This window comes from Protopterus annectens, chromosome 8.part0, assembly GCF_019279795.1.
Source record: "Protopterus annectens isolate FY-2018-M chromosome 8.part0, PAN1.0, whole genome shotgun sequence".
NCBI lineage: Eukaryota > Metazoa > Chordata > Ceratodontiformes > Protopteridae > Protopterus > Protopterus annectens.
In genome coordinates, this window is record NC_056741.1 from 1,190,756,362 (window position 1) to 1,190,784,219 (window position 27,858).

Here is a 27,858-nt window from a genome sequence, read left to right on the forward strand (position 1 = left end):
GTCATCACGGAAACATTCCTTTGCCTTTAGCTAAGTAGCTAAACTGATTTGGATATGACTGTTATCTGTCCTGTATTCAACTAAATTTTGCTTATAGAATAATGACCATTACATACATCTATGTCCCTACTACTGTCCAACATACCAATGTATCATAAATCTCAGTGGGTGCTCTGTGCCACAACTGATGATCTCATAACTGATTATTCCCAGATCCACAAATTGGTACGCGATATATATACATTACTCAGGATAGCATAAACACCTTGTGGAAGAATTTTCTCTTTAGTGTAAGGTCCATCTCAATGATGTCTGCATATAAACATGCAGTAATAGATAATTTCTCCAAACAGCAGAAATGCAACTATGGTATGATTTAGTCTTGGGTTCATAAGTTCATAGGTAAATACTAGACTAATTGTCCTAAAGGGCCATTTTCAGCCTAGCCAGTAACCTGAGGTCAGAATCAAAACCCTATATCTTGTCTCTTATGTAACAACCTTAACCATTATGCCAGAACCACACCCCTCACCCCTCCCCTATACTTTGTTGTCCCAACATGAGTTTTACCTAACTATATATTATATTCTTTGATGTATGAGGGAAAATAGTGGAACAGGTTAACAGTTTCAAACATTTGGAGGCTGTGGCTGAAGAGATGGGGAATCTGAATATGAAGACCAAAGTGAGAATCAGACATGCTGCAGCCAAGTTGCACAAAGTATCAGGATAGCATATGACAGAAGATTGCCAAAGAAACTTAAAAGTAAGGCTGTACATTGCAGAATAGATGAAGTGAGGACATCAGAGCTGAAGCCAAAGTAGCCACTATTGCAGGGAAGATCAGGAAGAACAGATTATACTGGTTGAGATACATGTGCAGGAAACCAGAAAATGATTTGGAAAAGCAGATTTGGATGAGACTGGAAGAATGCAAGAAGAGAGAAAGGTATCCAGCTAATTGGTGGATGGGAATGCAAGAGACCTGCGACAATCGGGCATGACTGTCAAAGAAGGTTGGAGATTAGAACTGAAAAGGGAGGGTGGCCTAATGGTTAAAGTGTTTGCCTTACAAACACAAAGTACAGGGTTTGAGTCTCACAAGTGATAATTGGCTAGGCTTAAAATGGCTCGCAACGGCAATTAGCTTAGTACTAACCTATGAACCTGTCTTCCCTTCGAACCTAAAAGAGAGAGGTGGTAACAGTTAATGTGAAACCATGACCCCCATGTTAAAATGATGATGAGAATGACACGTTTTTTATAGCTGTCTGTATAATCCACTCATTTATTAGTTAGCAAATATGAATGGTTATTACCTCATCTAGATTTCCATTACATCTGTGAATTTGCTCTCAGTGATTTATTAGTAAGTAGATATGATCTGTATTAGCTTAGCTAGAATTGTATTTCTCACTTTATCTGTATACACACATAATTTATGCCATGTCAGTATTTCTATTTATGTCTAATTGTATTGCTTTATGTATGATTGGAACTTTCCTCCCCAGGTCTAAAAATGGGATCTTACCAGTTAGACATTCCCAGCTAACACAAATAAAAATGAATACATAGATAAATAAATTACGTTCTTATGCGGATGCTGAAAAGGACTTGCCCCAGTAGTGACTATTCTGATACTTTAGTGATAACCATCCTTTCACATGCAGACTCCATTTATTAAGGTCCTCTTTCTTTTTATCTAGTCTGTGCTTTGCCTAGGTGATATTCTCAAAGGCTGTTTGATTTGTTTGATGCTACTGAAGATGCCTTGCTGAAATATGACAGTCACATGTCAGTCCCTTTTTGGTTTATTATGTGGTTTACACAAAGAACTTGGTCAAAATTAACAAGTGCACATTATGCCATTTGGTAGAGTATGAAGTACTTATTTTCTTAAAATCGAAAATTGTACTTGTATCAAACAGTTGTGATCATCATGATACAGTGTGCACTGTTAAACTATAAACAGCTCACTGGTGTATAGTATATTCTTAGTCTTGGCTCATTCTACTTACATGTATAAAAGCATGTAAAGTGGAACTTATCTTCCAGGCCTCTGCTGAAAAGGGGGTCTACCCACTCAGACTTTCATGGTAATCAAAGGCAAAAAAGCAAGCAAATTTAATTTTGTTTAGATATGATGAAATTTCCCTAAGGTTAAGAAGTCTGCGTTTTGCATGGCATTAATTTTGAAGGATTACTGTGAGACAGTATAGGTAGTGCCAGGGTTAGAAGATCCCAAAAGGAAGTGACTAAAGTTGTGGCATAAGCAAGACTCATGAAGCCTACTACTGACATACAAAAGTTTAAAAAGTATTTAGCATTAAACATGTAACCACTACCAAGCGAAACAACTACCAGAGAATGAACACTTGTACCTCCCAATGCAAACCTGAAGTTATGGTGTAAGAACATTTCACATGAAGAAACATATTGAGTATAGAAGTTTTTTTAAATATTTATGTAAAACTAACAGCTGCCCACTTTTATGAACATAATGCACTTAAGGGGCTGAATTATGCTGATATTAACTGTTCTTGTAAGGCTCAGTACTTTTGCAACTGTAGGAATACCTGTGAAATGCACTCAAGTGTTCTCTTCCCGTGTACTTCGGCCAATCCATTGATTAATGCAGATGGTACAAGACTTCATCCTTTAAAATATCTTCAGGAAGACCACTGCTCTATTCAGCCCTTATTAGACCAATAATTCAGTACAATGCACATTATGGCATGTACTTGACTGGGCACTTACAGCAGCTGGAGTGACCTCAGAGGTTCCTCACAAAGAAAATACAAGGTGTAAACAGCATGAACTTTGCAGACAGTCTAAAATCCCTATCCTTATACTCTGACTCCTACTGACTATTAGGGGGTGACCTATGCCTGACCTACAAGGCACTCACATATCTACCACTGATGGAGCTGCTACACATCAAATAGCATGAGAGTCACCCGATATAGGGATCTAAACTTAGCGACTCAAACAAAACATGCTGGAAAGACAAATATGTGTCTCAGAGATTGCCCCTTCTTTGGAACAGGCTTCCTATTCACATTAAGTAGAGCCCTTTCCTGGCTGTCTTCAAATGCAATTTGGATAAATGGATGGAGAATCACAAATTCATACCTGGGGGTAGTGCCTACGTCCCTTATGGACAGAAGCAATCTGTAAGATACTCAATGCACAGGCACAAATCCATGCCATCCTTTTGCCACTAGGGGCAATATATTGGGTAAAATTGTGTTGTATTAGCTAAGCTTGTAAGGACCCTTAAGCCATTTGCCTAATAATCTCCTACGAACCCATGAGCCTCTGCTAAACATCCATTACAAGGAGCTACTCTCATTTTACCTTGGGTTAGTTCCTTACCTACAGTTTTACTTCCTTTCTGCTTCAGATTTATGTTAAACATTTTTTTATTAACCTCTGCTTCCTTTTAATTTTGCTTATCTTTCTTGTTACTTGGGTACATTTTCTCAGCACTCTTTGCACAGACGTTCCTGATTCATCCAGAAGTTTATTTGTAAAGTTTCACATGCACCACCCCCCCTCCTCACACTGGAAGAGGGGCTACAGTTACTTAGACAACATTTTCTATATCAAAGCTCTTGGTGTGATGTATGGCAGTACACAGTAGATAAAATCAAAACAAGGTACTAGCAGCTGGAAGTAATCTGTTACTTCATTATAACCTCTTTCTTTGTAGCATTCAGTTTAAATTAAAAGCTTTCCCTGCCGCTGTACTTTTATTGGACTCTAATGGAGTGATTTCAGTATCAATAATCCTCGCACCTACAGGTACACTTAAAAATCTAACTATACCCAATTTTGAACATAAAAAGACTGTCATAAGTCAAAACTTAAATACTTCATGTAGATGTATTTAGGTTTTATGACAAGTACTGTTGTACTACAGTATTACTGTTTTTGTGTATATCAAAGTGTCTTGTGTATACAAAATTGTCAATTGTAAAAGTTATATGCTGTATGTGGAGCTTTTCTCCTCAGGCCGCCACTGAAAAAGGACCTGTGTCCAGTCAAACTTTCCTGGTAAATAAATGTAGAATAAAATAAATAATCAGTTTATTAAATTCCCCTTTCATACTATCAGCACTCACATATTTTCAGTTAACAATTTATCTGCCAAAATTCAAAGACAAGTTAAAACAAAAAACAAATTGCTTACAAATGAATTGCTGTATTCTTGTAAACAAGAATGAAATAAACTATTTTTTATGTACAGACAAGCCAAATAAATAACTTGCTCTCTCTTGTTTTAATATTTTGGCCCCTCTGCAGATGACAATCAGCTGCCCTTGTGCATTACCTCACTGTCAGATGTGACAGCCACCTGAACCTGATATATTTATTCCATAGTCAAAAAGGAGACCAAATCATGTAAATGCAGCATCATACTTCCTGCTACAGGGATTTTTGTTATGCTTTATGCATGCCCCCACACCCAAAATGCCATGTATTTAAGGACATTAAGATAAAATATATCTGTCAGACTGTGCCATGATTCTGTTAACCCAGCATTAGAAGTCCTCTGTCTTACCACTGAGAGTAATTCTGTGAATAACATCCATGACGGGTATTGGCCTTGCCAGTGACGTTCTCTTTGTAATTTTGAATGGGGTTATCCCATTGAAGTCTATTTTAAAGGCAAGGAGGCTTTAAGAGTTTTAATTGTATGATTATGTATTTATTTGATTGGTTGTTACTTAAGATTTTATCAATGGAAGTGTTTTGTGACTGGGTAATGCATGCTACTTAAACTTCCCTTTATGCTTAGTTAATGGATCTGAAGAAGGAATTCTGTCTGAAAGTGCTTATCCATTTTGTTTAATTGTGTTTTAGAGTTCATTAAATTTATGCACTTTGCCGTAGTAGTCCTACTATGGTTTATTGTTTACATTATTTGTATTGTTGGGTCTACAGTGGGACTATTGGTCTTGTTTGTGTTGTTCTTTGCTTTTATTCATTGCAGAACTGGGCACAGACATCTCATAAATGGATGTCTGCATCTAACCACCTCACCATTGTCATAGCTGCATATAGCCAGTTTATTAGTAAAGTACAGTTGTGTAAACTTACCATAAATGTAGATGTTCGAGTGTATTCTCTGTTGCAGTCATCACACTTGTGTTATCCTGCCAGGGGTAGCCCTCACTTGGCCCGAGTACCAGAGGCTTAGTATTTCTGCGTCATTTGCCACTTCAGGACTGACATCAGGTTGTCAGTGATATAAAAACAGGCAGCCAACACCATTACATCAGTTTTTCTTGACCCAAATGTCAGGAGCCCCCCAATAGGGAGCTATGTTATGGTGGAGAAACACCACCAGTAAAAAGTAAATACCAATAGCCCTGTAAGTATTGAGGAAGAGAGAGTGTGTGAGAGAGAGAGAAGGGGGCTGGAGGGTGGGAAACCAGGACTGCAACAGTGAATACACTCGAACATCTACATTTATGGTAAGTGTACACAACTGTACTATGTTCTTTGTGTTTCACTGTTGCAGTCATCACACTTGAGTTGATTCCCAAAGCTGAAGAATGGGTGGAGGCAGTCAAGAAGAGTTGGGGCTGGCTAGTATGCCCTGCAGGACTGCTGTTGCAAAACCTGCCCTGGATTTGGAAAAGATAGGCAGGTGGTAATGCTTGGTGAAGGTATGAACAGAACTCCAAGTTGCAGCTTCCAGAATGTCCCTGGTAAGGACTCCTCTGAGAAAGGCTGTAGAGGTTGAAGTTACCCTAGTGGAATGCATTCTGACCCCCTGAGGGAGTGGTTTCCCATGGTGTTTATAACAGAAATGGATATAGTGTGCTATCCATTTGGATATGGTTTGTTTTGATATGGCCTTGCCCTCTACCCCTGGTGCAAAGCTGACTAGTAACTGGTCAGATTTCCTAGAGGGCTTAGACCTATCAAAGTAGAATCTGAGCTGTCTGTGAACATCTAAAGAGTGAGGATCCTTTTCGGCCTTATTTTGAGGATTAGAAAAAAAGGTGGGCAAATGGATAGATAGGTTGAGAAGCACACTGGACACCACTTTAGGTATGAAAGTTGGGTTAGTCCTGAGGGAGACCCTGTCAGCATGAAAAATGATGAAGGGTTCCACAGTCATAAGTGCTTGTAGCTCAGACACTCTTAGAGCTGAAGTGATGGCCAGAAGCAAGGCTGTTTTCCAAGAGAGGAATTTTAAGTCTGCTAATGCTGCAGGCTCAAAAGGGGGATAGTATGAGCTTTTCCAACACAAAGTTAAGTTCCCAAGCAGGGGTAGGGGTTCTTCTTGGTGGCCTTAAGTTGCTAGCCCCTCTCAGGAACTGTTTGATGAGAGGGTACGAGAAAAGAGGTGGTTCAGTGCTGCAATGAGCAGAGGTGGCAGAGGCATGGATCTTAATGGAAGAGAAGGACAGGCCCCTGTGAAGTAAGTCTGCTAGATAATCCAGGATGAGAGGTAAGGAGGGCTGTGCTGTATCCTCTCCTTTAGCCTGGATACAGGAACAATACCTTTTCCACTTCTGGCTTCACGTATGACATCCAGTACCTGCTTGCTTAGGCTGGCCACTGGAGGAGAAATCAAGGAATAAGCCAGGCTGTAAGGTTCAGGGTCTGCAATTGCGGATGCAAGAACTGTCCCTCCTGCTGAGTCAGGACAGTTGAGATCTGGGGGAGGTGCCATGGAGGCAATGGGGACAGACTGTGCAGTAGTGAGTACCAGTGTTGGTGTGGCCAGTCCGGGGCAATCAGGATTGCCCTCGGTCTTTCCTGTCTTATCTTGAGTAATACTCTTGCAAGAAGAGGCAGAGGAGGAAATGCATAGATTGAGAGGTTTGCCCACTGGAAGGATAGGGCATCCACTTTCCAGGCCTTGCTGTGATGTTCCCTGGTGCAGAATTTGCTGAGCTTGTGGTTGTAGGGGGAAGCAAATAGGTCCACCTTTGGGGTACCCCATTTCTGGGTCACAAGGCTGAAGGTGTTGTGGCTTAATTGCCACTCATTTAGGTCTAGGAGATTTCTGTTTAAGTTGTCTGCCAACAAGTTTTGGTTGCCTGGCAGGAATACAATTTTTTTTACTGGAGACTAGTTTGGATTTCTTTTCATTGATAGTGTACCCCAAGGAGGTTAGAAGGTCCTTTACAAACATCATGTGCTGCAATAGCTTTTCCTGACTGTCTGCCTGAATCAGGCAATCATCCAAGTAGGGGTAAATTTGAATATTTCTCTGTCTGCAATAGGCAATGGCTGGAAGCAGGCATTTTGGAAAGCTCTCGGAGCAGTGGATAAGCCAAAGGGAAGTGCAGGGAACTGATAATGCATAGATCTTGCCCTGAAACATAGATATTTCCTGCAGGAGTCCCTGATTGGGATGTGCAGATAGGCCTTCTTTAGGTCTAGGGTGGCTAACCAGGCATCTTTGGACAGCATAGGGAGAAGCTGCTGTAGGGTGAGCATTTTGAATTTTGGTCCACGAGGAAGGTGTTTAGAATGGATAGATCTAAGACTGGGTGCCAGGTGCCCTCTTTTCTGGGTACCAGAAAAAGTCTGGAATAAAAACCTTGGCTTATCTTTCTGCAGGAACAGGCTGAATTGCCCTTATGGAGAGCAGGGACTGAACTTGGGTTTGTGCCTATGCGCACTGGTTTGGAGGAAGGTCTGGGAACCCTTTTGGGGATGGCAGCATGTGGAAATAAAATTTGTACCCCTGGGATACTATGCTGAGGACCCATTGATCATTGGTGATGGAGGTCCAGTTTTTTTGTATGGAAGCAAGTTTTACTCCTAGGGGCATGAGCAATCGGGCAGAGGTGAGGGGAGGAGTTGAGAAGTCATTGTGAATTCTTTGAATAACGGGGGGGCTTAGCACTCCCTGTTTTAGAAGTGGAGGTACTCTATTGCTTAGATCTCTGCATACCCTGAGACTGTAGTCTGGGGGTGTGTGTTTTCCCTAGGTCTAGTTTGAGGTAGCCCTGAAGGGGCTGGAAAGGGCCAATGTTTTGAGGGGCAATGCCTACTGAATCTTGGAGGCTGCACTTGCAAAAAATCTTTGACTGTCTGCATAGACTTAGCTTTTTCTTCCATCTTTTTTCAAACATCTTCTGCTTTGGTGCCAAACAGATTGTCCTTGTTCAGAGGTGCGTCCAATAATTTTGATTTGACATGGTCTGTCAAGGTCTGCTCTTTAAGCCAGGCATGCCTGCTAAGTACAGAACCTGTGACTGCTACCCTGCAAGATGCTTCTAGGCAGTCAAACCCACATTGCAGGGTATGCTTGCTGACTTGGCTTGCAGAATGCATAAGCTCCTGTAATTCTTTATTTTCTGCACAGTCATGGAAAGTAGGTGATTTTTGCTTAATAAGTTGCATAGTATGTTGTTGGTATTTCAGCAAGTGGAACCGACAATTTAATGCTCTAATGGCAAGAGTTGCAAAAGTGTATACCCTTTTGCCCCATCTGTCTAAAGCCCAGGAATCCCTGTCCAAGGGGGTGGGATTCTTAGCTGTAGTTGCCTTTATTCCTTTAGGTCCTTGGGAGATGACCTCTGGGTCAGCAGTAGAATTTTTGAAAAGAAGTTTGTGTGAGTCAGGGACTCTGTAGTGCCTGTCAGGTTTCCTGGGAGCAGGGGGTAAAGTATCAGGAGTGAGACTAGATTCCATAAAGACATCATCCACAACATCCAGAAGAAGAGGGATAGCTAAGGGACTGTGCTGTGGTAAATCTAAAAATTCCCTGAGTCTCTTTTTGCACTGAGGATAATCCTTGCATTCCCAATGGAAATGCTCTCTCAAAGTATGTAAGGTTTCACCAAAAGAAAAATCCTCTGGAGGGGAGGCAGAAGGAATGGATTCCTCTGCATCTGAATCCTCATAGGTAGATAAAGGCATGTCTTCATAATCAGAAACCTCAGAGTCGTCGGACCCTTGGTCAGATAAAGCTGCTGGGGACAAGTCTCTTTTTCTTTTAGCAGGGGAAGGCTGGCTTCCCCTAATCAGCATGATAAGGTCTTCTGCCATTTTAAGCATCTGTGATTATGGCAAGGAAGCAGGCACTTGAGTTAGGGTTGGTTTTTTAGGCGTAGCTCATACTCTTGGCCTTAGAAACTCAGTAGCTGTAGAAAGAACTGAAGATGTGAAAGAAGTCATCGGTTTGTGTCGAACATCGGTAGTGCGGAGAACTTCCTCAGAAGCCAGTGCCTGCACAGCAGCTCTGGACCCATCCAAGGTAGAGACATCCACAGATTCCATAGTCAAAGAAGAGTCTCATGGCATACCGGACTCCGAACGGGTCTCGGTAGCAGCCTGCAAATTCATCGAAGTGGGCATCAAGGGCTGTGAAAGCACCTCACTGAGTACTGGTGACTAGCTTAACAGAAGCGTCGTTAGCAGTTTTGGACCTGTGCGGTCTGTCTCTGTCTTTATCTTTACATTTTCTCAGAAGATCGGTAGTTGGATGGCTTACCAAAGCCATTTCAGAATACGGAGATAGAGAATGAAAGTATTTAGCTACAATAAGGGCCAGCGATGAATAATTCAGGCATTGAACAAAGCACAAAACTGGCAGTGAGGTACGTTGTGGTCTGGGTCTAAACAGGTGAAGCAGTAAGAATAGAAATCTTGGTGTGGTATTTGCTTATCGCGAGACAATTGTTAACTTTTTCTGACATTAGTTAAAGCAAGAAAAAAGGATCCCTGATGGGGTACTTAGCTTTAGAAGACTTCAACTTCGGAAATGAAAACTCAGGTAGCAGCCGACCGGCACTCGTGCAAACTGGTTCTGCTTCGGGCTCCACGGTAAGAAAGACTGATGTAATGGCGTCGGCTGTCTGTTATTATACCACTGATGACCTGACGTCATTCCTGAAGCGACAGCAACCGACGCAGAAATATTAAGCCTCTGGTATTCGGGCTGACTGAGGCTACCCTGGCAAGATAACCCAAGTGTAATGACTGCAACAGTGAAACACAAAGAACATCAAATATGCATCCATTCTGTTCTTTGAAGACAGATTGACATACAACTTGTTTGCCATTGTCATGTCTGCAATTAATCTGTTATGTCATTTCTGCAATACAGTCATTTCCTGTGTGTTATATTTACACAAAAATACCTGCAGAGTGTGCCTTATGCAGACAGAGAGATCCTTGACATCATGTCTGCATAAAAGTATCTCACCTTTGTCACATACTTTCACTGCCATGTCTAAATACTTCCTTGTCAGTACTATGTCTGCACACAGCCTCTTCTGTGAACGACCGCTCTTCAGTGCCATACCTGCATACAGTTCCTGCTCAGTGCCATTTCTACTCACAACCCCTTCTGTGAATGACCTCTCTTCAGTGCCATACCTGCATACAGCTCCTGCTTGGTGTGATTTCTACACACAGACACTTTTCAGAACTGTATCTGCACATTGCCACAACTTACTGCTACATCCACCCAAAGGCAGTGATTATGTTTCACAACAGCATAAAGTCGTCTTAGTATCTCTTGTGCTTATAGTCCCCTTCTCAATGCCACAAAGTGCTACAGCATTGTGGCCCTAGGCTTGTACAGTGGAACATTACTCCTTGGGTATCCACCTGCAATATAGCCTTAGCTCATTGGAATTTATCTGTTTAAAGATTAAATCAATCAATTTCAACAACTTACAAATGTTCACATTCTAGATATGACTGTGGTAAAAAATAACATACTAGTCACAAACTTGTCATCCTAAAGTATACATAAAATGAAGTGCTTCCTTATGCACTACACTTAAGATTTTTTCATCTTCTGTATCTACTGTATCTGTTTGGCTATTTTCATTAAATGCATGTCATTCCAATTTTAAAGCAAATTTTGGGTACAAAAGTAAAAGGTCATTCTGCTCTTTTATGTTTTCAAAAACATTTTCTTCCACATATTTGACTGTGATGAAGCTTAATGAAAACTTCATCAAAACAATCTGATGAAAAGAACAGAATGTTCGAAGTGCCTTACCTGTCACAGTGATGACAGTGTTATTTGTCTTGACCAACCCTGGTACAGAAGGGATGCTTGCTTCACAGGTATATGTACCCTGTGAGTTGTAGTCAACTTCCTTCAAGCTGAGAATTTGTGTGTCGGAAACAGGTTTGCCATTCTAAAAGACAAGAGCAATAAGACACTGATGATGCAATTCTCAGTCTTCACCTTATACAATATAAACACCCTCAAACTGCTGAGTGAGCACCAAAGATATATAAGTTGCACTCTGTACGAATCTGTGAAGTTACAAAACAGCTATTGCTATTGTCTTTATTAATAAAGGAACCCCCATTTATAGCAAACAACTGTAACGTACTTGTTATAAGAATGGATATTCCATTTTTCTATGTTTTATCTCTAGCTTCTGATTTCATCCTCCAGCCTTGTCCAAGTCTCCTTCACCAGTCTGACCTCAACGAATACAACTCTGGTTTAGTGACCTAAGACACTATTTTTCATATACGTACATTGCAATCATGTATTTCCAACCTACTACTTAAGATGGTTTTCAGTTTTCATGTTAGTGGGCATCTTTATTTAGTGACGTCATGCAAATCAGACGTCTCCCTTTGTTTCTTCCCTGCAGTCATGTAAATGATAATGAAACCTGTACCTTTGGTCTCTGCCATAGGACATCTACTGATTATATTATAGGTTCATAGGTAAGTACTAGGCTGTCTGCCCATGGGCATTTACAAGCCTAGCCACAGAGTGAAGGCTTTCGCCTCCCCATTAGATTAGTAACCTGGGCCTCTGTCAACAGAGCTCCTGAAGTGATCCCAGGGTAGAACTTATGATTACCCATCCACTCATCAAGATTTCTCTTGAAGAGGGTCAGAGAGGAGCTCTGTCGAATATGGATTGGGATTCTATTCCAGAGTGAGGGGAGTCGCTGGGACAGGAATCTATCCCTCCAGCATGTCCTGTTTATTGTTGTACATAGGTTCAAGTCGGTAGAACGAGTGGTTCTGAAGTTCTCATTTTTTTGAGGTGAAGCATGCCCATTAGTTCAGGGTTTGACATGGCCCTATAGGTCAGGCATAGGTCACCTCTGAGCAGACGGTAAGCGACTGAGAAGAGCTAGAGCTTTTTTAGTCGTGCTTCATAGGGTAATTGTTTAAGGCCCTTAATCCTCTTAGTGAGGTACTTCTGTGGTCTTTCTAGTTGTTGCAGGTGTCTAGTGAGGTACATCCCAAATGGGGCATTGTACTCTATTATGGGCCTAATGAGTGAGGAGTAAAGGGGCACAATCACCTCCTTGGATCTGGATGAGAAACCCTTTGTGATCATAGATTCATAGATTCATAGATTAGTACTAAGCTAACTGCCCTTGCGAGCTATTTTAAGCTTAGCCAATTGTCCCTTGTGAGACTCAAACCCTGCACCTTGTGCTTGCAAGGCAAACACCTTAACCATTAGGCCACCCTCCCAACAGGTGTGCCATATAGAAGGATTTCATGACCATTTTGGCTATGTGGTTATCAAAGGAGAGCATGCTATCTACTTGGGTACCCATGTCCCTAATTACTTCTGTACTTAGTGGATTCCCATCTATGTGGTAGTTTGTAGGTACTTTGTTTTTCCCAAATGGGATTACTATGCATTTTTTGGCATTTAGCTTGAGGCCGTGACTTTGACACCAGGTGTTTGTCTCTGTGAGACCCTTTTGCAAGATGTCTATGTCAGCTGGAGAGTCAATTATTGCACCCAATTTACAGTCATCTGCGAACTTGGTTAGCCGCAGTCCCTCCACCTTTGCCTGTACTTCAGAGAAATATATACCGAACAGGAGGGGTCCCAGGACTGAGCCCTGTGGGACTCTGCTTGTGACTGGTTTAGAGTCAGACATGGCACCTGCCACTCTTACCGTGTGGGTTCTGTCTGAGAGCCAATTGGCAACCCATTTCGTGACATAGGGTTTAATATTTAAGCTGGTGAGTGATTCCTGAGTGTGGGATGATGTTGAATGCCTTAGCGAGGTCCAGATATGCTGTGTGGACCACCTTCCCTTCATCTATGGCCTTGGTGACTGTTTCAAAGAAGTCGACCAAGTTCAGGAGGCAAGATCTGCCTTTAACAAAGCCAAACTGGGTGGGGTCCAGTGTCTGGAGGTTCCCAATGTCCCAGTTAATGAGCTCCATGATAATGCGTTCCATGGCTTTGCAGACCAAGCTAGTTCCCAGAATCAGTTGTGGCACCACCTTTGTGGAGTGGTACGACTGTTGCTGTATGCCATTCTTTGGGTACATAGCCTGTAGAGAGGCTGAGTTTGAATAGTGATTTGAGATGGGGGGTTAGTTCATTTTGAAGCTCGTGTAAGACACAACCTGGGATAACATCTGGTCCCATTGATGCTGTGTTTTTGGCCTTTGCAAGGGCTGTCTACTTGTGTGTCTGAGATATCTGGAGCGCCACATTCTTCTGGGATGGGAGCTAGCCCCTAGCCCTTAGTCTCTGCCTCCCACAAATAAAGGAAGTAGATATGTCCAGATGATGCACTTCCTGTTACTTGATCACCAAACATAGGTAGCGCACAACGAAGCACAAACTCTGTGGCTGAAGAATAGCATGATTTTCTTCTGAAAATAAGTCTATATTTCTTTTACAGTCTTCTTTCTTGGTTAAGGAAGCTTGACCCCCCCCCCCCCATATTCTCCTAAATTCCATTAAGGGTGAAATAGAAGCAGTTTTTCCATTAAGTTGTAGCACATTCAAGAAATGGCATATCTTTGTATTTTTGGTACTCCTACCTCTGACACTGGGACATCCTGATGCAAAATCTCTAATACTCTTATCCCCAGTGGACCCCATGCCTGGGGGATGCCTTGTGTGACCTGCATTGCGAGGATCTCCCCTCTGTGAGAGACCTTACTTTGAAGGTTGTAAAGAGTGTGAGGTTCCTTGATCTAGGGCTAGTTAGGGAGTCCGTCACACTGCAGTTTGCATTGACACTTCGTTTTAAGCCTTACCTTCCTCTGTTGTACAGGGCTAATCAGTATATGGCTATGCAGTGGCTGATGCAAGTAAAATGCCTCCCACATATGTAATGATGCAGTCCTCCTTTCCCACCCACTTGACCCTGCAATTACCACTCTTAGCATAGCCCTAGTGTTGCCACTGCTCAAGACCAAGCTGCATGCTCCAAAATATCTTGATTCTCTCCCCCACTAAAACAGGCAAACAGGTAATTTCCCCCATCCACCATCACCAGCTCGGCCGTTCTCCATGCTGCTAGTCAAACCTCTGTCATGTGGGTCACAGTCACGGCTTCATCCTTCTGTGCCACAGAGCCAACAAAAGCAAGGATATACTTTTTAACACTGTTTGATAGCCAAATGAAGCCTAACCTTTAGCCACATAATTTTTGGTTCTTGAGATCCAGTTGCTGTGCAAGTCACTTCCTTTGTTTCTCCAAGTGAAACAGTCACTGTGCCCGAAGGATGTACAATTACAGAATCCAAATCTAAAACAAAAAGAGAAAGACAGACATGCAAAATTAACCTATGCACTACATTCATAAGTCAGTTGAATCAATGGTGGAGGCTTAGAACAAATTTTACCTAAGCTGAATGCTTCTACTTCAGTCATAACCATCTACACACTGTTAATGTGACGATGGAAAGTACATATGCATTCAAAAGCACAGCTAAAAGATATCGTCTGGTCTGACAAGAGTGAAGAAAGATTAAATCTCTCTCACTATCATCATAATCTGCACTTAATTCAAGCATCAGAAGTACGTGATTTAAAAGAAACTAAAGGATTACCTCCAACCAAGTAGCCAAAAAGATCATTAATTTATGATATATTTGCAAACACTGTGTTTATCATTGCAGAAAATAAATTATCTAGAATGAATCAGACTGGGGGGCACCTCACTGGCACAACAGTTAGCATCACTACGTCTCATTGCTTGGGACTTCCACTGAGTTCTTGACTGGGGTGCCTTTGACATTGAGTCATCACATCTTTCCTGTGTTTATGAATATTTTGTAGAGTTTCCTCGTACTTGGCAAAGAACCATCACAACTGAGCTGTGGTCTGACAAATATTCCACGTATATACATGGTGTGGGTGGTTGAATATGTGTCTGTGTGTATGCACTCACACATGCACACTCAACCTGCAAAGGGCTTGCATCCCCTTGAGAATTACCTTCTTTCTACTGTGTACCCACCAAGTACAAGAGTACATGGTGGTTTCCTAGAACTGTGATTACGTTTTATCTATGCTACCTAACTGAACATGGATTTCCCTTAGCAGCAGCATTTTCTAGTAAATAAGCCTTCCTCTAATCACTTTCCAACAAACTCTGCCATTTCATTACTAAGCCCCTTTGTCAGAGCACCACTGTATCACCATTACTAAAGTAAACTGGCTTCCAGTTAAACAACAGACCTCCTGCTAGTTTCACTCCTCCTCATTCTCCAACATTTCAACATGTACATTCCATTCTCTGCAAATCTAGTTACCATCTCCACTAAATACTATCTTTGATTCCATTCTCACACAGTGTTATACTCCAAATTCCTAAAACAAAGTAACAGTGCATTAACCAAAGCATCTCCCTCCTTGATTCCAAACTGGTACAATCCTTACTGAACCATCTGATGGACCTGACTTACCACTCTAGCTCCAGGCCTCATATAAAAGCCAGTTTTATCAGATTGGGCCAATATTCATGTTTCAGCCAATTTACTCACTTACTTTGTACCTTCAGTAAGCATATCTCCTGCTACCTCGGACAATATTTCTCAGTCTTAATCTCTAGCATATTGTGTATGTATTGTACATACTGTTTATATTGTATATTTTGTAATGTGGCTGCACCCATCAGCACTTAATGTTATCCTCTCCATGCATGTTCATTGTTTACTTGTTTTGTCTTATTTCTTATATTTTCTACGTATACTTTGTTGTTGTTCTTTCTGGTATCTTTATACTACTGTGATGGGTCTGAAATAGGTCCACTGAGATCAGTGCCCTACCACAACAAAAGAAAAAAAAGTACTTAAATAACCACATTAAGTGGGCAATTGGTAATGAATGAATGGTCTCATCCAATGTTTGAACTAAATGAGGTGTGAGCATCAGTTTTCAATTCCAGCTTGAGGAGCAGGATCCAGCATGACTGAGTGTGAGATACATAGTATGACACAGCAACATAGGAAAACCTCCAACAAAGAGTGCAGAGAATAAATATGAAATATTTAATAATAACTATGAAACATCATCATTCAGTGCAAATAGACTATACTGTAAATAATTTATTTTAATTAGCAGCCTGTTCTTATTCTCATTGAGAAGGAAGAAATCATGGTATAGGGGGACATAGGGCACTCATCATCTTCTTTCGGCTGTTCTCGTTAGGGGTTGCCACAGCAGATCATCTGTTTCCATTTCTTCCTGTTCTCTGCATCATGCTCTTTCACATCAACCACCTTCATGTCCTCTCTCACCACATCCATAAACCTTATCTTAGGCCTTCCTCTTACCTGGCAGCTCCATTCTTAGCATCCTTTTCCCAATATACCCAGCATCTTTCCTCAGCACATGTCCAAACCAATGCAATCCTGCCTCTCTTGCTTTGTCTCCAGCTGGTCTCACTACCCTCTTTTAGACCTTCCCTTTCACTCTTATTGATACCCGTCTGTCACAAATCACTCCTGACAGTCTTCTCCACCCATTCCATCCTGCCTGTACTCTCTTCCACACTCACCATTACTCTGAACTGTTGATCCCAAGTACTTAAACTCATTCACCTTTACCAACTCTACTCCCTGCATCCTCACCATTCCTCTACCCTCCCTCTCATTTACACACATATATTCTGTTTTAGCCCTGCCGACCTTCATTCCTCTCCTCTCTAAAGCATATCTACACCTCTCCAGGGTCTCCTCAACCTGGTCCCTACTCTCACTACATATCACAATGTCATCTGCAAACATCATAGTCCACGGGGCCTCCTGTCTAATCTCATCTGTCAACCTGTCCATCACCACTGCAAATAAGAAAGGGCTCAGAGCTGATCCTTGATGTAATCCCACCTCCACCTTAAATGTATCTGTCACTCCCACCGCAGTCCTCACCAATGTCACACTACCCTTGTACATATCCTGTACCACTCTTACATACTTCGCTGCCACTACCGACTTCCTCATACAATACCACAACTCCTCTCTAGGCACCCTGTCATATGCTTTCTCTAAGTCCACAAAGACACAATGCAACTCCTTCTAACCTTCTCTGTATTTCTCCAACAACACTCTCAGAGCAAATATTGCATCTGTAGTGCTCTGTCCTGGCATGAAACCATACTGCTGATCACTAATCATCACCTCCCTTCTTAACCTAGCTTCCACTACTCTTTCCCATAACTTCAAGCTGTGACTGATCAATTTTACCCCTCTGTAGTTACTGCAGCTCTGCACATGACCCTTATTCTTAAAGATAGGTACCAAAACACTTTTTCTCCACTCCTCAGGCATCCTCTGACTTTCCAAAATTTCATTAAACAATCTGGTTAAAAATTCCACTGCCATTTCTCCTAAGCACCTCCATGCTTCCACTGGTATGTCATCTGGGCCAACAGCCTTTCCATTCTTCATCCTCTTCATAGCTGTCCATACTTCCTCCTTGCCAATCTGCTTCACTTCCTGATTCACTATCCCCACATCATCCAACCTTCTCTCTCTCTCTCATTCTCTTCATTCATCAGCCCTTCAAAGTACTCTTTCCATCTACTCAACACACACTCCTCACTTATGAGTACATTTCCCTCACTGTCCTTTATCACCCTTACCTGCTGCACATCTTTCCCAGCTCTGCCCCTCTGTCTAGCCAATCGGTACGGTCCTTTTCTCCCTCTTTAGTGTCCAATCTCTCATACAACTCTCCATATGCCTTATCCTTTCTTCCTGCCTTTGGGCATGCCTTCCCCCTCCTCTTCTTCTTCGGCCAACAGTAGCCCAATTTCTGCCAGCACCCTGTTGGCTAACAGTACTGGTGGCGGTCATTGTTAACCCGGGCCTCGACCGATCCGGTATGTAAATATGAAATGTTCTCCGCATCAGTAATTTGGCAGAGGTTTTACGCCGGATGTCCTTCCTGATGCAACCCTCCCCATTTATCCGGGCTTGGGACCAGCACAAAGAAATGCACTGGCTTGTGCATCCCCAGTATATATAATCTTTAGTAATTGAAAGTACAGACATCAAAATCTTGTCCTTTATTGCTGGAAGTTTCTAACTTTACAGTTAGGAACCTCAGCTAAAAGAGAATTTGGGGGAAGAACCTCCAAAATAAGTATAATCATTATATCACTCTGCAGATCTTTACTTGGTAATGTAATAGTTCAGTGACCCCAGTACCACAGCTTCATCATCTGCTACCCTGTGCAATTCCCCAAACTGCCCCCCACAACTCAAAGCTAAAGAACAAAACAAAAAATACACTCTTCTGCTCTGAAACTGTAGCAAACTATTTGTTTGCTTGCTACAAATGTATTGAGAAGCTTGATGCAGTTAAGTCACCAAGCAATGAGTGATTCCGTGACCACAAATGCACTATCAGTATTCTTTAAGGAAGCCGGGATACACCTGCGGCTTGATAAAGCAATGTCAATACTGCACTCCCACAAGATTAGCACCTACTGATCACTCCTCAAAAAAACTTGACTAGGCAGCTGCCCCTTCACCCCACCTCTAGTTAGAGCGCTAAGTGACCCAGGTCCTGATTTTCAACAGAGGCCCAAGGAGAAACGCTCCAGATGCATGTCTTTGAATTACTACTTGGCAGACCTGTACTTAGCATCAACTGAAGGGGTACTACAGGAGTTCATTTCCCTAAACTAAAACATGTCAATCATATTTCACTAGGGATATAGGCTACTCACACATAATCATGGAAGAGGGGTCAGTATTCCTGCTGGCTGACTATGACAGGGCTGATATACATGCTGACTTACAAGAGGGATACTATCCTTACTAACTACTCAGGATCATGCATGTAACTGACAGTGCAGCAGGATCATGCATGTAAATGATGGTGCAGCAGGATCATGCATGTAACTGACAGTGTAGTAAAATGTTTAATCTGTCCTTCTCAGGCAGCCTGCTCCATTGTGTGCTACAGTGGTGGTTCATGCCTTAGTCCTCAGATCAGAAAGCAGTTCATGCTTCTGAACTGCCCCAGGTTTTCAAAGACACCCCTGACATCGACTAGGGCTGCCACTTTAGAGTGCCCAAATTGGAACGTGTTTGTAGAAATGTGAGATTTTGGAGGACAAGCCATATCTACAACCAGTGTAAAAGGACCGAACTTCATTTTTTTTTTGCGAAAATAAAAGCTTATTCTTGTAGCATTTGATTTGCTTCTGCTGTTTCAATTAACATGTAGGTGCTTCAGTTATAAATTAATTATTTTATGCAATAAGTAAAGGAAACTTAGGAAATATTTTTTTTTTGCCTAAAATCTCAGGACATTTGTCATTTTGAAAGATATTTCACAAGACGCAACTGCCCAGATATTGGCTGTCCTGTGCAAAAAAAGGGATAGCTGATAACCAAGGGAGCCCACAGGCAGGTGCAAGGGGGTGTACTTGCACCCCCATGGAATCAGTTGGCTGGTAGATTTTTTCTTTTTTTTTAATTAAAAGAAGATTAAAGGTTTTTTTTTTTTTTTTTTTTTTTTTTTTTTAGGGCATTCTTCTTTAAGAACGCCCTTCAAGTCCAGTAACACAGACGCTTCTGCATTTGTACAGCTGATGCTTTACGTTTTCATCTTCTGCGTCCGCATGAAATTTGAATTACAGAAGAAGACGTTTGGACTGGAGTTTGTGGACGAACGTACAAATGACAGGTAGGTGTAACATATGATATATCTAGACTCCCACATCAGCACTGATTAAGTTTTCAATTCAGTATCATGACCAGAATTACTAGTTATTCAAGTAAACAGGTAACTAGCATACCAGACTTAATCTAGCCAAAAAGAGCTTAAAAAGCAAATTGTGAAATGAGCTCTTTCTCTGAACTATACTGCAATATAAAGACTGAATATAATTGTGAGGCTTTCAGATGCCAGCTTTCCTGCAGTCAACTGAAACGTGTTTTAAGGTTTGTGTTTTGTTGTACTTTTTTCTGTTGAAATTACCTGTTTTGTCAAAAGGAGGTCAGATTATTTTCTTAGGCATGGTGGGAATCACAACTTGTGTTTTTTTTCCCCTAACGTTATCCTTTATCCCCACCATTGTGGACTTATAAAAAATAGTACATTTAAATAAGGTAATGTGGGTGTTGGGGGAGGTGAGGTGCCCCCACATGAGAGTGCAGGGGGCTTACAAAATGCATCTTTATGTATTTTGCTTGTTTTCAACAAATATATTATTCAGTTTATAAAAAAGTTGTTAAACTGTTGTCTGTAAATGGTTGAGGTCAAATTTACATAGGGAAATGTCCTGCACCTATATAAGGAGAATTAACATTAGCTCCAAGGATTGTAGTGCTTTTATAGTCATTCAAAGGGAAGTTTACTCTGAACCACAAGACACTGGAAACATCTTTGTGTAAGTAAACTTAGCTCTATTTTTAGTAAGTCAGTACATACAGCTTCCTTAGAGCATCACTCAGATCACCAGGATCAAATGCAGCTTTACTTAAGGTTAAAACACCAAATTCATGCATCTAGGTAATATCCTGCCATTTTATTGCCTGTACTAAACAAAACTTCATAGATCAAGTTGGTATAACAAAGCCTCCCAGTGATTTCTTCCTTATAACGTGACAGCTGGTCATTGTAGTTCCTATCCACAAAGGTGGATCCACTAATGATCCAGAAAACTGTAGCTCTATTAGCCTTACAAGTAACATCTGCAAGGTTATGAAGAATCTATAAGTGGAACTGAGTGAAAAGTATATTGTTGATTTACTACTCTAAGATGCAGATCATTATGCTTCTGTTAAGGATAAGTAACGCCTACTAAATCTTGTCACCATTTTAGAGGAAGTCACAGCGACCCTACATGATGGCTTGTCAAAGCATGCTGCCTACCTCGACCTGGATAAAGTACACACACACGCACAGGAATCATAAACAATCCTAGAGAGTTTACAGTTAATACATAACATGATCTGCTGGACAACCAACTGGCTTTCACACAAATACTAAGGGTAACTGGTCAATTGTCCAGTTCCATTGATATCATCAGAGCTTTGTACTGAGTCCTATATTTTTTTTTCATCTTTTTTTGGATGCCCAGGTTGACACCAACTCTGTTTAGGAGACCAGGCTTGTTGATGATTTGAATTTGGAGGGCAGCATGGTGGTGGTTAGCTGCTTAGCCCAAGGGTCTATGCTCTGCTTTTGTCTTTTTTTGTGTGTTATTGTTTTTACAGACTTTTTATTTATTTTGGTTTCTAGTTTTTTTTATGTTAGCAATGATACAAGTTACTTTGATTCTAATTTACCAGTTTACTGGCAACCTGTTTGTGATCCTTGTAGCCTGACATTTCACTATGCACTGTTTGGGAAAGCAATTTCTGAGTGTACAAAGGAAGAAGAGACACAAATAATTAAATTACACACAATAGTTAAATAATAAGCAAAGATGTATGCACAAAGTTTGGAGGAAATATAGTTGCATTAATCACACAGTTTAACAGTCTACAAGATATGCTACTGATTGGGGGGGGGAGTGCAGGTACTATATGTGAAGGTACTGAGTCCATTGACCAAAGATAATAAGGGAAGTCACTGAGGCAAGAAGAAAATAAAAATAGTTACAATATGAATAGGGAAGGAGACCATAGAGCAAGGCTGAGGAGGTAGGCAAAATATTGGAGAAGAGGTTGTGACTAGGTTCGTCATACTCTGTATATGGCATTTCATACTCCCATATATGGCATGTAACTCTCTGTTTTGACTTAGTGATAACCAATAGTTAGGTGATGATACTAATGTGAAAGCATTTATTTTTATTTTATTTAACATTTGTTAACCAGGAATGTCTGACTTGGAACTAAGCCAGTTTTCAGCGGAGGTCCAGGGAAAAATGCTCCAGATGCATATCTTTGTAATGTGGGAGGAAAACAGAGCACCGAGAGGAAACCCACATGAATGCAGGGAGGACATGCAGACTCCACACAGAAGGCACCCCAGCCGAGAATCGAACCAGAGAACCTCTTGCTGTGAGGTGACAATGCTACCGCTGCACCACTGCGATGTCCTAATCTATTTGTAGGATGTACTAGGCTTCTTTTTACAGCTGTTCTTGAGAAAGAGTCTGAATTTGTGGTAAATGGAAATCAATTTTAAATTTGTTGGAAGGGAATCCTCTGTTTGCGAAATCAGTGTATTTAAGGTAGTGATATTGGTGAAGTAATATCTGAGGTTACATGCAAGCTTCCTGTTGGTTATTCTACTGGTGGTGAAGAGATGGAGTTTAAACTGATAAATTTATGAATAAGAGAAACCATAAATATAGTGACTCCATATTTTAATGGTAGCCATTTTGCTGTAGTTAGGATTAATGGTGCTCTCAACTGTCCCTAATTTTGTAAAATGTCTAGGATTTATCCTCATATTTGGTCTGCTGCTGGTAACCTTTTTTCTGGCAAGTGAATAATGAGTTAAAGTTTTAGACTTTAAAGCTTTCAGAAAAAAACATGATAATGCAAAACCTGGTGTTCTAGCAACATTCTAAATAAATAAAGGCACTATCAGTCCCTGATATTCGGCCATTTTCCCCCATTATTTTTTAGCTTACTCCTCACTGCTGGTAAATACAAATGACTTCAGGGGTTTATAACAAAGAAGATGAAGGGCTTCTAGCATGTGCCTTACACAGACTGACTAAAATCCCTGTCACTATACTCTGTATAGTATAGACTTCTTCGAGGAGGCGTACCGAGCAACCCAAGACCCAAACCTAATGAACTTACTGCATATCTGTAAATCAAATGGGTCTAAGGCTACTCATTCCAGGGACTTAAATATGGCCTGTGACTTAAATAGGACATGCTGAAGGGACAGATTTATCTCCCAGTGATTGCCATGTCTTTGAAACAGGCTACGAATTTATATGAAACAGAGCACCTCTATGACAGTGTTCAAGAGGAACCTGAATGAGTGGATGGGGCACAGTAAATTCTTAGCAGGGATAACACCCACAACCCTCCAGGGCATGAGCAGTTATCACTAAATGCAGTCTTGGGTATTGATTAGTACCTCTACGGTACTACACTGCACTGGGTTGAAATGGCTAGGCTTAAAACGACCTCCAGGTCGATGGCCTAGTGATATCCTCTGATCCTATGAGTTTGCTGTCACTTGTTCAAGTTAAGTAGGCATTATTCTCAGTTTGCAGAACTAGTGATGCATTTGTGCAAAGCTTGTTGGCATACTTTACTGTGGCTTTTTTAAAACAGCTATTGCAATTAAAGTTTCTTGGAGTTGCCTTTGATGAAAAGAACTGTGTGTGGAAGGTATTGCAGTGCATCTAAAAGTAGCAAGTTAACAATATTTTCTTTCACTTTTCATCACAAACAGCAGTATACACAATATCTGACTGACTGACTGTGGTGGTCTGGACAGGATGTGTTACAGCAACTGACCACTGGCACAAGAGTGCAGTGAACAGCATTGCTGACTCACAGCGTTTGGGTCTCTGATTAAGTTTTTAGCTGTAGACTCTGCATCCCGGGTTCTATGTAGTTTTTATCCAAGTTCTCAGTTGTATAATGAATGCCTGTCCCTTTTTAGCAATTATATCCAGTGAAAAAACATGAAATGTGATATATAGAGATATTTTGCAGGGGGAAGGAGTGCTCGTAAGGAGTGGACATTTTAGTTTAGGCTCTGAAAAGGAAATTGGTTATTTTCTAATTCATGTAGCTGTAAAATTCAGTATAAAAAAACGTAAAAAGTTTCTGAATGCAAACACCCTAGTTATTAAAGCAGCATCATGGGAGGGAATACTTCAGAGAGATTCAACTATATACATAGCCATGAGTTCCTTTATACCTTTCTGTCAAAAAAAAAAAAACACCAAGTTCACACAGAGTTTGAAGTTGCAACTTTGAAAAAATCTATTTATGTACATTGTCAAAGCTGGAAAGAGTAAACATTGTAAAAATATGTGGAAAGGAGGACAGTTTGACAAAGTCTCTAAGGGAGGTAGCATACCCCACAGCTGTCCAGGTGTTTGCAGAATGTCCAGATTTTTGCCCCATAAGCCTCCTATAAATGATTGAAGTTGCTAAATAGTTTTAGACATCATATCCTTTAGAAAAATGCATACCAACACAAATCCTGTTATTCTAGCAATTTTATAAGTTCATAAAAGCAATATTTATAACCTGCCCCTGTTTATTTTAGGTTTTGTCCAGATTTCTTGCACTAAGAAGTTGAGGTGTGTGTGTGTGTGTGTGTGTGTGTGTGTGTGTGTGTGTGTGTGTGTGTGAGTGAGTGAGACAGTCAGAGAGAGATGCCCTAGTTAGATCTAGCAGGTGGAATTTATTTTCAAGTGCATTTTCAAGGAATTGTGAGCTTCAAGGAAGCAAAGGTTACTGTTGATCATGCTACGTCTGCTTAAAATGTGTAACTGTTTTGTTTAGCAAATGGTATCATTATTGTGGTATAGAATTTTAAAGAAGTGTTAGCACAGCAGGTAGCATACTTGCATCTTGATGCAAAGGGCTGTAGGTTCTATACCTACAGCATGTACATTTGTATTTTAAGGGGGGGGGTATGACACTGCAGTCCTTAGTATGTTTTCCTTTGGATGAGACACCTAATAACTATGAACCTGTTTTTCTTGCCCCCCCACTCACTATTGCAATGTACCAGCTTACCATTTCTTTTAATGTAATATTGGCAATTTCTTCTTCAAGGGCAACAGGCACTGAATTTGTAAATGAAACACTGAAATATAATGTTGTTTTCTAGCAACAACCTCTTCATTGGTTTCAGATCTCTTTAATGTGGAATTATTCAGATTTCTTACTTCTGCAGAGATTTTGCATATTGATTGATATTGGTGGATTGTATGACAGAAGTTTGAGTTGCCCTTTATGGCTGAAATGTTCTGAATTGGGCAGGTTGTCATTACTGGTTCATATGATTTGTTTCATTGCTTAAAGAAAAATTGTTCAGAACTATACATTTAAAACACACTCTAGCAAGTGGTGCTGTATTATACAAGGGATATAATTCAATTATTATATAGTATAATTAATGCAGTCAGGCAGGTGAATCAAAGAACTTTTACATGTTTCTAAAAATGTGTGTAAGGAGCCTGTGATTTGAAAACAGCCCAAAGGTAAACTTACCCTGCCACTGGCCAGATGCATTTTTTTGACTGTGGGTTTCAATGCTGTTTCAATGAATGTAGGTCTCAAAGGCAGAGAAGTTTTAATGCCAAGTCTATTTTCATTGTAGGACTATTGTTTTGTTTAGGTTTAGTAAATGTCTATCAGTCTGTGCTATAAATTTTGAAATAAAAGTTGTAAATGAAATCCAAATATCTGTAATCATTGTAGAAGTAAAGCATAAAACAGTATGCACACTGAGAGATTCTAACAGTGTCTATGACAAATGGGGAGAAATAGCCAAGTAATGGGGCAATGGAATGGCTGCGTGGGTGGGTGGGTGTGGCTGCGTGGGTGGAGGGGGTGGGGCTGTGTGTGTAGGGCTCTGGATTTGCACACCCCTGCAAAAAATCCTGCAGGTTCCCTTGCTGATAACCCTAAACATTGACTCAAACTTTTGTTCTGGCCTTCTTAAAAACTGATGTTTTTTTGAGTAGAGGGGGCAAATTAATTAAATAATGACATTTATTAAAGTTACACTTGTGTTACTTCAGGGAATGTATTTTTAATTCATGGTCTCTTATTTGTCAACTTTCTAAGTCAGTAATACCAGTGTTTTAAGTCTTCTTGACATGAGAGCTTTATTTTGAATTATTTCCAGCTTTTTCTCTGATTCTGGAAATAAGAAATTGAGAACAGCAAGCAGAACTTCTGAAATCTCAACACCTACAGATCATGAAGAAGTTGGAGTGGTTACTACATTAATGAAATTCTGTAATGTAATTAGGATAACACTTGACAGAGGTACTTATTCCCTATCTCCTGGGCACAAATACTAGAGTTTTGCATTTTAGATGACTGGTTACTTTAATTTCAAGCTATTTGATATGTGTGCATATTGAGAAAGCAGGGTTCAGCCCGACTCCAGCATCCATAAAGAACTGTATATTTTTAAGAGGTTGCCTGATTTGATTAATATGAAGTTGGAATTTTGTTGACTCCTGAAGAGATAATCCTTATATTGGCAAGCTGAGTTTGAGGTGTTTTTAACAAGCCATTCATTAAATGCTGAGAAGTCATCTTCAAGGATACCATTTGTAGATATGGGTGAGATGGAAGTGTAGCAATGAGCAAATTCATCAGCATATAATATAGGAAAGTAAATCATTGTTAACTTTGCAATCAGAATTGAAAATTAGTAAACAGTAATGACCCAGGATACAGCCTTGTGGCACACTAGAGAGAAAATAGGGGAGAATTCAGAAAAGAGTTTTGGATTCTTATTTTAAAGGGGATGTCTGTTAAGTAATTCCTACTCCATGTTGTGGATTCATTAGCATATCCTATGTCAGACAAGGTGTGAATCAAGAGGAAATGATTAGCTGTTTCAGAGCCTTAGTCAGGTCTATGACAATGAAACCTCTAGGTTTTTACCCACAATGCATTGGATGCAGCATGTTAAAAGGCAAATAACAGAACGAGTATTTGGATCCTGTTTGATGCCATGTTGGTTGTCATATGTTTTCAAGTTATTCATAAATTTGTTGTTCCCAAACTTTGCAAACATTTAGTTAGGCTTGGCAGCTAAGAGACAGGCCTGCACTGTGATGTAAAGGATATTCCTAGGAAGTGGGATAATTACAACTTCCTTAAAAGTGGAATTTTCCCTTGTGAAACAGACTGTAGATACAAGTCAAGACAATGGTACAAGTGACATGCAGTACTTGTGTAATGTGGGTCTACCTTTTGTAGAGGTCACATACTTGCTCCATGGTGATGTTTTCAAGTTTAAAAGAACATTCACATTTCACCAGCACTGGAATCAGGAACAGAGCAATTCAGTGTAATAGTAATGATGTTTCAGATTGAATGTTGTTCCTATGGCTAAACACGGATTTGAAAGACCAATAAAACTAATGCATATCTCTGAGGTTTGAACTGCAGGGCCAAGAACCTTTATGCTCTTATTCCAAAATTATGAAGGTCTGTGGAAAAAGAAAATCTGTTTTGTCTATCCAGCAAGGTCCTGTATTTCCCAATTATTACTTTTTTTTACATAGCTTTTGTGGATCAGAAATATAATTTCTGTGTTCTTCTTAAATAAATTTCTTCAAATAAGTACAATAGGACTCTGTAAGCTAAGTAACTGTTTTAGTTCAGGTGTGAGTCATGGTTGTCTCCAATGTTACTCTTTATATAATTAATGGAAAGCATCTGTTCTTCAATGACTTGGCACAGGTAATCCAGGTCGGTAGTTAAATAGTGAAGAGTCAGGATAAAGGACTATTCCATACCATAACAGGAAGTTATCAGATCAATGTCATGTTCAGCTATTATAGGTCTGGATGTTATTATGGGGTGGTGTTTGTTACTGTTTGCTGACCAGTGGGTAAGTATGGGACAATGATCACATGGGACTGAAGGATGTACAAAATTATTTTAAACTCTGCTACTGGTCTGGATTAGGTCAACAAGTAAGTTTTATGTTTAGGGTATTTATATATTACATATGTGCATATATACTACTACTACTTC

General features: G+C 40.5%; 1 protein-coding gene across 3 annotated transcripts in view; it reads right to left on the reverse strand.

Annotated features, from left to right (window-relative positions):
• Window positions 1–27,858, reverse strand: part of BCAM (basal cell adhesion molecule (Lutheran blood group)) — a 500,114-nt gene that overhangs the window by 77,446 nt on the left and 394,810 nt on the right. For all 3 annotated transcript variants that reach the window (XM_044080674.1, XM_044080675.1, XM_044080676.1), the window contains 2 exons: window positions 14,365–14,480; window positions 10,991–11,132 (listed from right to left, as the gene is read on the reverse strand). In XM_044080674.1, the coding sequence (XP_043936609.1) occupies window positions 10,991–11,132; window positions 14,365–14,480 (258 nt within the window). The remainder of the gene's footprint in view (window positions 1–10,990; window positions 11,133–14,364; window positions 14,481–27,858) is intronic.